This window comes from Pelophylax lessonae (genome assembly GCF_965119305.1).
Source record: "Pelophylax lessonae genome assembly, chromosome: 3".
NCBI classification, from domain to species: domain Eukaryota; kingdom Metazoa; phylum Chordata; class Amphibia; order Anura; family Ranidae; genus Pelophylax; species Pelophylax lessonae.
In genome coordinates this window covers 85,632,242-85,646,277 of record NC_138770.1, presented here as the reverse complement: position 1 = coordinate 85,646,277, position 14,036 = coordinate 85,632,242, and the positions used below count along the sequence as shown (strand labels likewise).

Below are 14,036 nucleotides of genomic sequence, written 5' to 3'. Positions count from 1 at the left end.
GTTAGTAAACGCAATAACTTTTGCGCAAACCAATCAAAATACGCTTTTTGCGATTTTTTTTTACCAAACATATGAAGCATAAAACTAATTGGCCAAAAATGTTAAAAAATTTTGATTTTTACATTTTTTGGGGGGAATTTCATCTAAAAAAAATTGAAAAATATTGTTATTTTTGCAAAATTTACGCTCTTTTTTTGTTTATTGCGCATGATCAAAAAATTGCACAGGTGATCAAATACCAACAAAAGAAAGCTCTGTTTGTGGGAAAAAAAGGATGTCAAATTAGTTTAGGTACAGCGTCGCACGACCGCGCAATTGTCCGTTAAATTCACGTAGTGCCGAATCGCAAAATAGGCCCTGGTCAGGAAGGGGGTAAAATCTTCCGATGCTTAAGTGGTTAAATGAGGTCTCACTAAAGATCTGTATAGGGGAATAAGAACCTTCTTCCTCCTGCTGGTGACCCCTCCAGTGATAACTAAAGATTTATATATTGGAATCAGGACCTCCTCCCACCTGCTGGTGATCCCTCTAGTGAAAACTAAAGATCTATATAAGGAATCAGGACCTCTTTCATGCTGCTGTTGATCCCTCTAGTGATTGAAAGATCTATAGAGGAATTAGGACCTCCTTCCTTCTGCTGGTGATCCCTCTAGTGATTTAAAGATCTATAGAGGAACCAGGACCTCCTTCCTCCTGCTGGTAATCCCTCTAGTGATTGAAACATCTATAGAGGAATTAGGACCTCCTTCCTCCTGCTGGTGATCACTTTAGTGATTTAAAGATCTATAGAGGAATCAGGACCTCCTTCCTCCTGCTGGTGATCCCTTTAGTGATGCATCCTAGAATTCTATTAGCTTTTCCCACTACCTGGCCACACTGTTTGCTGATTTTGCAACTGAAACTTTACTCTCTCAAGGGATTCCTTTTCTCTAGGTGCATTATTTTACATTTAGAAATATTGAACTGCAGTCTCCACTGTTTTGACCAATCTTCCAGCAATGCCGAATCATGGCCCATGTTACAGACACCTCCAGGGATATCAACCCTATCACACACCTTTGTATCATCAGGAAAAAGACAAACCTTGTCCAGGACCAGCAACCCTTTCATTATATCACTTACATAGAGATTAAATAGAATAGGGCCCAGTACAGAGCCATGTAGTACACATGTGACTGGTCTCTGTTCCAAGTGAACCCCATTTACAACCACACTCTGGTATCTATCCTTTAGCCAAATGCAAATCCACTGAACCACCCAAGGGTTAAGTCCTAGCTTGTACAACTTTTGTATTAGATCATTATGTATTAGATCGATATGTTTTGTATTAGATCATTATGTATTAGTGTGTGAACTGTTGTTCTGGTATGCTGCAGTGCTAAATTTGAAGCAAAGAAAATATTTATTCAAGGGATATATGATAATTAATTGTTCAAATCTATTTAACCATTAAAAAATGTGAAATGTCCTGTATGCAAAGCAGGGGTGGCTCTTCCTTGGGACAATTTAAAAACAGTGGTGTTTCCTTGTTTTATTTAATATTTTGCGTTGTGGTTCACTATACGGTTGTTGGGGTTCCTAGTTTGTGTTTTCAATTAATTTGAAGTGCATGTTTTGATTGTACTTATATTTTCTGAGTTTCCGCAAAAAATCAGGAAACCATTAGAAATATGGTGAGAATGAATCTACAGTTTCTGCCTTTTATTTTGCTAATCATCTGCAAATCCTGTACTGTGGAATCAGGTAAGTGGATAATGCAGTTACGTTTCTTCCATTTCATTCCCCTTTTCTCCTAAGCAAATGAACAAAAAAAAAAAGTAATTTCAAATTTAATTTTTTTTGTTTATATTTTGGCTCCTTGTTAACCACTTGACCTCCAGGTGGCTTTAACCCCCCTCATGACCTGTGCTACTTTAACCTGCAATTTCTCTGTCATGCAACGCTGTATCATTAGTTTCAACACAAAAAAAGCTTTCTTTTGGTGGTATTTAATCACAACTTTTTTTCATTATTTCCTATATAATAGAAAAAAACATTGAAAATCAAAAAAAAAAAAAAAACATTTTTCTTATTTTTTGGTTTAAAATTTTGCAAAATATATTCTTTCTTCATAAATTTAGACCAAAATGTGATCTGCTTCATTTCTTTGGTAAAAATAACCCAATTCAGTGTAATTTTTTTTGGTCTTTGTGAAAGTCTACAAAGTATTGTATCTATGATCAATTGATATACAGTATTTGATCAATCCTGTAGTACTAATGGCCTATCTTATTCCTTGAGGCCCTAAAATGCCAAGATAGCACAAATACCTCCAAAAGTAACCCTTTTTGGAAATCAGACAGTCCAAGGTATTTAGTAAGAGTCATGGCAAGTTTTTTGAAGTTGTAATTTTTTGTCACCATTTTTTGGAAAATTAGGAAATTAAATGAAAATTGGTTTTGGTTTGGTAAATGCTCATTCCATCAGCCAATCATTTCCAAGTAAAAATTGTGTTTTTTTTTAAATTTTCCTTGCATCTGATTGGGTATTCTTTATCAAGTGAAGCTTCACTACATTTAATAAGCTCTGGGAAAATTAGTTCAACTGCACTTGCAAAATGCACATTCTATTTGCCTTTTAGTGAATCAACCCCTATGTTTTTTTTTTTTTCTTACTTTATTTTTTTGCATTGACAAAAGTGCCCCACAGCAGTGCGCAATTTTCCATGCTATTTGTTCGGCAATAACTTGCCCAGTACCCTCCAAGAGGCCATAAATGCCCAATAAAATGTGCACCTGAATGATTTCAATGCAATTTGACTCAAAATTCCCCATCAGCTATTTTTTATTATCTATTCTTCCATAGTTCTGGGTGAATCAAATTTTAGCCAATTTTCATCCCATCAGCATAAGTGCTGCTCACTGACGAATGGCTTGTAGGTTGGTATAAAAAGACCTGTGTGCAGTATTGTACTGAGGAATCAGTAATTCTTACTGCCATGCATTGCAATATGAACCCATAACCTGAGCCAGGGAGTGCCAAAATCAGGAAAAGTTGTGAAGGGGGAGTTAGGCACTCCTAAAAGGAGGTCAGTAGCAAAAGAAGTGACAGTGTAAAATTGTGGTTGCAACATAATCTCGTAGAGCCATCTTTCATAAGTTGAATTACACAGCATATTGCAACCAATTATATGATAATGGGACTCTAATTTGTGCCACAAAAAAGTTAACAAAAGCTTTATTCCATCATATTAAAAACACCAACATCATTACATCAAATAATTATCTTGAAAAAGCATAGAAGCAAGTTGATGATTCCCCGCTTCTTCAAGACCAATTAATCAAGGTTCATATTGAGCAACTATAAATGCAAAAACATAATTTAAATACATCTCTCAAAAATATACTTATATCAAACTATTTAAAATTAGTAGTGATCTATTCATCTTGGGGAAATCAAGCAAGCAGGAAAACAAGCAGGAGAAAAAAAAAGTAGGTTATAGATGGTGAAGGTGCCTGGTTTTAATGTTTTGGCCCTTGATGTAATGCAAAAACCTGCTGCCCTTTTTTATTTTAATGGTGGTGTGCCAAAAAAATACAAGTAGTAGATAAGTGAAAAAGTAGGCGCTGGTAATCAGTATGTGTTCCAGGTGTGTTAGGGGGTATTAGGCCCCTTTCACACATACAGTCCGTTCAGTTCATCAGTTCAGTCACGTCAAATGTATCAGTTTTTCATCAGTTTTTCATCAGTTTTTCATCAGTTTTTCATCCGTTTTTCGTCAGTTGTCATCAGTTTTTCATCCGTTTTTCGTCAGTTGTTATCCGTTTTTCCATCCGTTTTTCGTCAGTTGTTATCCGTTTTTCATCCGTTTTTCATCCATTGTCGTCCGTTTTTCATCCGTTGTCATCAGTTGATATCAGTTTTTCATCCGTTGTCATCCGTTGTCATCAGTTGACATCCGTTTTTCATCCGTTGTCCTCCGTTTTTCGTCCGATCCGTTTTTTTGACGGATGAAAAATAGGGCATTCATCTGTTCAAAAAAACGGACATTGACGGAAGTGGATGAAAACGGATGTTAACTGATGATCATCAGTTGTCATCCGTTTTTACATAGAGATACATTGATGTCCATTTTTCATCCGTCAACGGATGGATGAAAAACGGACAAACGGACAGCATGTGTGAAAGGGGCCTAAGATTGTCTACACCAATCAATTATGTCCATAAAGATCGTTTACCAATAAATAAATAAATGGTAGACTTTAAAATAATCTATAATACCATAATGTGAACCATTTGTAATAACAACCTAGTAAAAAGGTGAAATATATATCTCTGTGTCTATATAAAATTGGTGACTTTTAGTGGTAATAAAATTGCAATTAGTGACACTTGTGTTATAAAACCTTATGTGACATAAAAACGCATAGCAAAAACTGTAAATATATATCATCCATAAAGACCACCACAGATTTTAAACAAAAAACTCCCCGTGCCCCAAACCAGGGGACCGCTGGAAGAGCCACCAGTACCCAAAGTCTTCACCGGCCTGTAAGGAGGGGGGGAGACCAAACCATCAGGGAACAAACAAAGGGACTCCACTGGGAGTAGGATAGGAAGCTGTATGTTAGTCAATAAAAAAAATAAGAAATAAGAAAAAAATATATATATATATACAGTATATATATATATATGTATACACACACACACATACAGTAAATATATATATATATATATATATACATACAGTATCTCACAGAAGTGAGTACACCCCTCACACTTTTGTAAATATTTTATTATATTTTCTACTTTCTGTTTCAAAAGAAATCCAATAAAATCAAATTTTGTCATAAATTTAGGCCAGAATGTATTCTGCTACATGTCTTTGGTTAAAAAAAATCTGGATAAATGTATGATAATGGTTTGTGTGAAAGTTATAGAGTCTACAAGCTAGGCTACGTATCATTGAAAATTGCTCAATCCTGATGTACTGACTGCCTATCTAATTTCTTGAGGCCCTTAAATGTCAGGACAATACAAAAACCCCCCAAATGGCCCATTTTTGTAAAGAGGACAGCCCAAGGTATTTAGTAAGAGGCATTGTGAGTTTTTTAAAGTTGCAGTTTTTTGCCCACAATAGTTTGGGCAATGAAGATTGTTTTTTTCCCCACAAAATTGTCACATTAACAAGTTATTTCTTACACTTGGCATAGATAAACTTGCAATTACACCCCAAAATATATTCCTCCTGAGTATGGCAATACCACATGTGTGCGACTTTTTCAAAGCCTGGCCACATACAGAGGCCCAACATCCCAGTAGCACCGTCAGGCGTTCCAAAGCCATAACCTACACATTTCATTTGCTGAGTATCTATCACATTTTTGAAGGCCCTGGAGAACCAGGAAAATAGAATTACCCATGACAAGACCCCATTTTGGAAAGAAAACACCCCAATAATGAGTCTATTGAACATGTAATTTTGTTCCACAAGTTTTTGGAACAGGTGGAAAGAAAATTAAAATATATATTTTTTTTCTTTAAAAAAAGTTGTCAATTTATAAGATATTTCTAACACATAGCATGCACATAGCAAAAATGACACCCCAAAATACATTCTGCAACTTGTCCTGAGTATGGCGATACCACATGTGTGAGACTTTTCCACAGCCTGGCCACATACAGAGGCCCAACATCCAAGTAGCACCATCAGGCGTTCTAAAGGCATAAATTACACATTCATTTCCTGAGTACCTATCACATTTTGGAAGGCCTTTCGACAGATGTTGATCACTGGGATGTGGCAGATGTTCACTGGTACAGATGTGGCAGATCATGGACAGATATGGCAGATGTTGACTGGGACAGATGTGGCAGATCACGGACAGATGTGGCAGATCACGGTCAGATGTGGCAGATGATCATAGACAAATGTGGCAGATGATCACGGAAAGATGTGGCAGATGTGCGTCAGATGATCATGGACAGATGTGGTAGATGTGCACCAGATGATCATGGACAGATGTGGCAGATGATCACGGACAAGTGTAGCAGATGTGACAGTTGATGTGCACCAGATGTGCACCAGATGATCATGGACAGATGTGCCAGATTATCACGACAGATGTGCTAGATTATCATGGACAAATGTACCAGATTATCACAGACAGATGTGACAGAATATCATGGACAGATGTGCCAGGTGATCACGGACATTCCTGCACCCTCACACCTCAAATCAGCTTGAATTCCTGCACCCTAACACCTCAGATAAGCCCAAATCCCTGCACCTTTACACCTCAGATCAGCCCCAATTTCTGCACCCTCATACCTCAGATCAGGCCGAATTCCTGCACCCTCAAACCTCAGTTCAGCCCCAATTCCTGCACCTTCACACCTCAGATCAGCCCAAATTCCTGCACCTTTACACCTCAGATCACCCTAATTCCTGTGCCTTCACACCTCAGATGAGCCCCGATTCCTGCACCCGCATACCTCAGATCAGCCTGACTTTTTGCAGCTTTACACCTCAGATCAGCCCAAATTTCTGCACCCTCCCAACTCAGATCAGCCTGATTTACTGCATCTTTACACCTCAGATCAGCCTTATAGGCTTATAGGCTGAAAACATGTCAACTGATCTTATCAGCAGTTGGGTACTGTGGTTTTTGAATAAAGTTGTAGATTTTTTAAGAGCTATTGGTGTATGGATCTTTCTATTTATACACTCTGTGCAAAACCACTGTACAGAGCAGGTAAGTATAACATGTTGGATCACTTCTACAGGAAATCCAATCACAGCTTATCACAGCTTTAGGAAATGGTACCAGGATCATAGTACCTGCCAAGGATACTTATTGTATATACATATGCTGAGCAGCAAGCAGTTGAAGAAGAATTCCAGGTATGGTTATAGTTACACAGGGGATCTGAAAATCACTGTAGTAGAGACTGCTACTTCAGTGATCTCCACTTTCTTCTGGATGCTGCACCAAGTGGCTGCCCTCCTGCAACACAAGAGGTCAGCCTCTTTAACGTAAAATGTTTTCTGATTGGACAAGATAGAGAGGAGGGACGGTCACATCACATCACATTAAAGTTGGTAATTTAATAAGATATTTTTTACACACAGCATGGGCATAATTTTACCCCAAACCCATTCTTTTGCTCCTCCTGAGTATGGACATGTCACAGTGTTCAATAGACTGATTATTTACCGTACATTGGATAACACACAAATCAACCAATTGTATCAAACAAGAGTACTGTATTGGTCACCTCTGTACAAGTGGTCAAGGGATACAGTTTATTGTAGCTTCACCATCTTATCAGAAACATGCTGGCATGTGCAATTCTTTGAGTGGAAACTCAACACTTTTTCTGGCTTGCACTGGTCTGGTGACAGCGGGACTGGTGTGGTGATGAACAGGAACACTGTTGATGACTTACATTGGTCTGGTGACACTGGGATTGGCACGGTGGGAATCAGGAACACTGTTGCTGGCTGCACTGATCCGACAACACTGCCTGCTGTGGTAGTGATTGGGGACAATGTGGCTCTACTATTATAGTTACACAATGACTGGTGTGGTGGTGATTAGGGACACTGGGACACACAGTGATATCAGAGCAGCCATCCATTGTACATGATTACTGACAGAGAATAAATGTCACCATAGTGACACTACATTGCCCTTGTGACAGTGTGTTAAAAAAGATCACAGTCACCAGAGCAGTGCAGTGTGACTATGGTGGCATTGTACTGCTGTGGTTATAAATCAGAGACACTGGCAACTACAATGGCACACAGTGTCATCAGTGCAGCCAGCGTCTCTGGTCACCAGACAGCAGAGCATTACAATGTCACCACAGTGAAACTGTACTTCTCGGGAGGGGTAACCTTTTTATTTTTTTAACCCTCTGAGGGTTCATCACAGTGCCAATCACTGTAAGAGAAGGGCTGCATTATGCAGAATTTTTTTACAGTGATGAAATGGTACAGGGCCAATTTCTTTGGCCTTGTACCCCAATATGTGATCCGGTGTATCTGAAGGACATTTATCTACATTGGCTAAGCAGGAGGAGGTTAAAGAAAATAAACCACTCTATCCATCGCGTTGTGTCATTTTTTTATTTTTAATTTTTTAAATATATATATATATTTTCTTTAAATTAAAGCTGACATTTTTACATAAATAAATGAATAAATAAAATAATTCCTTTTTTTTTTTTTTTTTTTTGTATGTAAAGTAAAATGAATAAAAAGATATTTAAAAAAAATAAACAAATAATTAACCCTCTATACTACTGTATATTATCATCTATTTCAGATTTTTCCACAACCGTTATGCCGTGGACTACAAGGAGTCCAGACTGTGCTGAAAAAAAAGGTAAAAGTGCATTTTTTTTTATACTGTACTGTAAATCTCAATAATGTAGTAGTTTACAGTTTTGTTGTGTAAATTGATTTACATTCACAAACAATACCATCATTTAAAGCCTAAGTTTTTATTTTTTTTTTTAAACCTCAGCACAAGGGACAGTACTTATATTTAGTAGGAAGTGTCCCTTGTGCTGATGCCGAATATCCTAGTTGAAATCCAAAAACTCTGCCCCCTCATATCCCTGCAACTCCTGGTCCTATGGAGCATAATATGAGAACTGCACCAATCACAGACACTCATCAGTAGTGCCGAATACAGTATGTCCACACTTTCCACCCATCACCCCTGTTCATAGAAGCTATACTACAGCTTCTATGAATGAAATAGTTCAGTGAATGGAGGAGTCAGACCTTTTATTCATTCGGCCTTCCTCCACTTATAGATTACTTTTCATTAATGGAAGCTATAGCAAAGCTTCTATAAATGGAAGAGTTGGGTGGAAAAGACAGGCATAATTTTTGTTGTTGAAGTTGTAGCTTAGATTGAAGGTTGCCAGGCAGTCATTTAAGTCGGTTCCATCTAAATTGCTCTGGTCAGGATGTAGGGGTTGATTTACTAAAGGCAAACAGACTGTTAACTTTGCAAGGGAATTTGCACTTTGCATGGAATTTCCCTAGAGATTTTTTTTTTTTTTTATTTCCCTTGCATGTGATTGGGTATTCTTGGCAATGAGAAACTTTATCAATAAGCTCTGGGGAAAATACCCATGTCTCTTGCAAAGTGAACAGCATATTTGCTCTTAGTAATTAAATCCCAGAGTGCTGATTTTTGGCAAATAATATTTTCAAATTAGTTATTTGTTAGTTGGCTGTATGGTACATAAAACATTAAATATGTTGTTGTAATTGATACCACCCAAGCATTCTTTGTTTCACTGTATCTACAACTGTACTCATTCTTTGCCATAACAAATTAGGAGTAAACTGTTTGACATACTGTACATCTCCCTGTTCTGTATAAATGCCTAGTGACATGCTTTGCTTCTCAGGGTCCAACAGGTTTTGCCATTGGACAACTGACAATATCAGCAGGTGTCTTGTGTTGATGTGTGGAAGGAAGCTCACTGATAAGATTTCTAAGTGATAATTGCCATTTTATCTAGATGAACCTATATCAACTTCATAGAGTTTCCACCGACTGCTGAACATTGCTATGTGTTCTTAATACAGTTCATATAGCAGTTTGAGCCCATACCAGAAGTTTCTATAGATTTTAAGTCCTCATGAAGGGAATAGGTTGTTCCTGAAATGCGTTGGACTGTAGCACCTACTGATGTGGAAATGTAGCAAACAATACATTTCAAAAAAAGAAGGGAGGTTTAATAACAGCTGCAGCTGGGAACATATTCATTATTTGTTCAAAGAAAGAAAGGCACGCAAGCCTTCTTATAACTATTTTTAACCATAGAATTACATGTGGTACAATATGATTGGTTGTCAAAACATATTTCAATGTAATTAGCATAACTAAAAAAAATAATTGACATCTGCAGTTCAGACACAGATGTTTGAAACTGTCTGACCTTTATCCTAGTAAACTTTCACCCAGTAAACTTGTGACTGTCTTATAAAAATACCAGTATGAAGCAGAGAGGTCATCTAGATCAGTGTTTCACAACTCTGGTCCTCAGGGCACACTAACAGGCCAGATTTGAAGTATTACCTTGGGGAGATGCAGACTAGAATACTTCAATCACAGTTTTCTTGCAAGCCTGGCCTGTTAGTGTGCCCTGAGGACCGGAGTTGAGAAAAACTGATCTAGAGTTCAACTTTTAGATGTAGTTTTCTATATTATGAAATAATATAGTATACATTACTAAAGACTAGGGTTGAGCGGACACCTAGATGTCCGTGTTCGACGGGTTCGGCCGAACTTTAAAAAAAAGTCCGGGTCCGTGTCCCGGACTTTTACCGAACTTTTCCCGGACACCGAACCCCATTGAAGTCAATGGGGACCCGAACTTTAAGGCACTAAAATGGCTCTAAAACACCAAAGGAAAGGGCTAGAGTGCTGCAAATGGCAGCAAAACGTAATTAAGAGCATGGCAAGTGCTCTGCAAACAAATGTGGATAGGGAAATAACTTAAAACAACAAAAAAAAACAGAAAAATAAAACAATGTTCTTCTTCATCTCTGAAGGACGAGGCCCATATGGAGTAGGAGGGAGGTTGAGGTGGTGGTGGATGTGGCGGTGACATAGGCATGCGCACAGGGTGTGCCGGGTGTGCCTGGGCACACCCTAATCACCTAGGGCACATAGCATTGCCAGTGAGGAGATGGGAAAGATCTCCCTCGGACCTGCTCTGCTCTATTTCTCTTTGCCTACAGGTACATGGCCCCGATACATTACTCTCCCTGCTGGCAAACACATGCATGTGTATTTCAACTTTGGGGTGCACACCTTAATGCAATAGGCTGCGCACACCTATGGGCGGTGTAGGTGGAAGCGGCGGTGGAGGAGGACCAGGGCCGGATTAAGAGCATCATGGGCTTGGTGCTGAGGATTTTGAAGGGCCTTAAGGGCCGTGCCTTGCCATGCACCCAGAGGAGGAAGGGTGCAGCCATGCATGCCTAATTCAACATGGGATGCTGTCTCTGAAGCCCATAAACACATCCATGCATCGGCAACTGTCCCTCCTTGTCCGGCCTTCGCGCTGTGTGGGGAGGTTCTGAGGGTGCTGCCTGGGGAAGCGAGCATAGAAGCCAGACTTCTGTGTTTACAAGTGACAGAAGAGCGGTAACAGTGAATATGGCCAACCCGGGGCCTATATAAAAGGTAGGGGCCTGTACGTTAATCTGGCCCTGAGGAGGAGGACGAGGTAGCCAACACTGCTTCTTTTCACAAATTTTAAATGAGGGTACACCCCAAAAGAGTGAGAAAGAGCAAAAATGGAACAATGGGTGGGTAAGGTCGCTATCCATTGCTATTCTGCATAAGGTACGGAAAAGTCCCGTGGGATCCATGCCTGGTTCATTTTAATGAACGTGAGCTTGTCCACATTGTCTCTGGACAGGCAGCTGCGCTTGTCTGTTATAACGCCCCCAGCCGTGCTAAATACCCGTTCAGATAATACACTGGCTGCAGGGCACGCCAGCACCTCCAAGGCGTAAAGGGCAAGCTCAGGCCATGTGCCCAATTTGGAGACCCAGAAGTTGAAGGGGGCAGACCCCTCATTCACTACATGTAGGCGTGTGCACACATACTGCTCCACCATGTTGGTAAAATGCTGCCTCCTGCTAAGACGTTCCATCTGAGCTGCTGGTGCTGCTGTTTGTTGTGGCGTGCTGACAAAGCTTTTCCACATTTCGGCCATGCTAACCCTGCCTTCTGAGGTGCTGGCGGTGCCCTGGTTGCGTTGGCGACCTCCTCCTCCTCCTCCTCCTCCTCTGCCTTGTGCTTCCACTGCAGCCCCGCTGTCAGATGGGAATGCCAGCAGCATGGCGTCTACCAGCGTGCGCTTGTACTCGCGCATCTTGCGATCGCGCTCCAGTGAGTGAATTAAGGACGGTACGTTGTCCTTGTAACGGGGATCCAGCAGCGTGGCCACCCAGTAATCAGCACAAGTTAGAATGTGGGCAACTCGGCGGTCGTTGTGGAGACACTGCAGCATGTAATCGCTCATGTGTGCCAGGCTGCCCAGAGGCAACGAAAGGCTGTCCTCTGTGGGAGGTGTATCGTCCGTGTCCTCTGTATCCCCCCAGCCACGCACCAGTGATGGCCATGAGCTGGCCTGGGTGCCACCCTGCTGTGAACATGGTTCCATCTCCTCCTCCAGCTCCTCCTCCTCCTCATCCTCCTCATCCTCCAGAACTGTGCCCCTGCTGGACAATTGTGTCCCTGGCGTTTGTGTGTGCAGGAACCCACCCTCGGAGCCCCTTGCGAATGACTGCCCTGAAAGCCTTGGAAATGTTACCTCTTCATCCTCCTCCTCCTCCTCATCCTGTGCCACATCCTCTTCCATCATCGCCCGAATTGTTTTTTCAAGGAGGCATAGAAGTGGGATAGTTAAGCTGAGAACGGCGTCATTGCCACTGGCCATGTTGGTGGAGTACTCAAAACAGCGCAACAAGGCACACAGGTCTCGCATGGAGGCCCAGTTATTGGTGGTGAAGTGGTGCTGTTCCGCAGAGCGACTCACGCGTGCGTGCTGCAGCTGAAACTCCACTATGGCCTGCTGCTGCTCGCACAGTCTTTCCAGCATGTGCAAGGTGGAGTTCCACCTTGTGGGCACGTCACATATGAGGCGGTGAGCGGGAAGGCCGAAGTTACGCTGCAGCGCTGCCAGGCGAGCAGCAGCAGGGTGAGAACACCGAAAGTGCGCACAAACGGCCCGCACTTTCTGCAGCAGCTCTGACATATCGGGGTAGTTTTTAAGGAACCTCTGCACCACCAAATTCAGCACATGCGCCAGGCAAGGGATGTGCATCAAACCGGCTAGGCCCAGAGCTGCTATGAGACTTCGCCCGTTATCGCACACCACCAGGCCGGGCTTGAGGCTCGCTGGCAGCAACCACTCATTTGTCTGCTGTTCCATGCTCCTCCACAACTCCTGCGCGGTGTGTGGTTTGTCCCCCAAAGAGGCAAGTTGTAAAACTGCCTGCTGTCGTTTACCCCTGGCCGTGCTGAAGTTGGTGGTGAAGGTGTTACGCTGTCCGGATGAGGAGGCGGTAGAGGATGAGGAAGCGGAGTAGGAGGAGTTAGGAACAGGAGGCAAACTGAAGCGCCCTGCAATCCTCGGTGGTGGAAGGACATGCGCCAAATTGCTATCCGCCTCAGGCCCATCCGCCACTGCATTTACCCAGTGTGCCGTTAGGGAGATATAACGCCCCTGACCGTGCTTACTGGTCCACGTATCGGTAGTTAGGTGGACCTTGGCACAGATGGCGTTGCGCAGTGCACACGTGATTTTTTCCCCCACTTGGTTGTGCAGGGAAGGGATGGCTTGCCTGGAAAAGTAGTGGCGGCTGGGCACGACGTACTGTGGGACAGCCACCGACATAAGGTTTTTAAAACTGTGCGTCTCCACCAGACGGAATGACAGCATTTCAAAGGCCAATAATTTTGAAATGCTGGCATTCAGGGCCAGGGATCGCGGGTGGGTAGGGGGGTACTTCCTCTTCCTCTCAAGTGTTTGGGAGATGAAAAGCTGAACGCTTCCACGGGACATTGTGGAGATGGTTGTTGGTGACCCAGGTGGTGGTGTTGCTGACAGATCGTCTGTTTGCGGGGTGGCAGGTGCCGGTATCACTACAGATGTGGCTGGAGCAGCCGAGACTGCAGCAGAAGAGGAAGCAGGATGAGCCAGAGACGTTTCTTGGTTTTGAAGGTGTGTACTCCACTGCAGCTCGTGCTTTGCACTTAGATGCCTGATCATGCAGGTTGTGCTCAGGTTGAGAAGGTTTATGCCTCGCTTCAAGCTCTGATTGCACGAGGTGCAAACCACTCGTGTCCTGTCATCAGCACATTTTCTAAAGAACTTCCACGCTAGAGAACTCCTTTGAGCTGACTTTGGTGTGCTCGTTCCCTTGCTGCGTTGGGCAGTAGCGGGCGTAGTGTCTAGGGCACGGCCGCTCCGCTTCTGCACCCTGCTCCCTCTTCTGCTGTGCTGGTGGC

The 14,036-nt window shown here is 42.1% G+C and overlaps 1 protein-coding gene across 1 annotated transcript in view; it reads left to right on the top strand.

Annotated features, from left to right (window-relative positions):
* Positions 1-1,670: 1,670 nt before the first annotated feature.
* LOC309551300 (uromodulin-like) overlaps positions 1,671-14,036 on the top strand; it is a gene marked incomplete at both ends in the record, with an annotated part of 92,577 nt that continues 80,211 nt past the window's right edge. Inside the window, 2 exons of the mRNA XM_082251831.1 lie at positions 1,671-1,743; positions 8,310-8,369. Coding sequence (XP_082107957.1) covers positions 1,671-1,743; positions 8,310-8,369 — 133 coding nt within the window. The remainder of the gene's footprint in view (positions 1,744-8,309; positions 8,370-14,036) is intronic.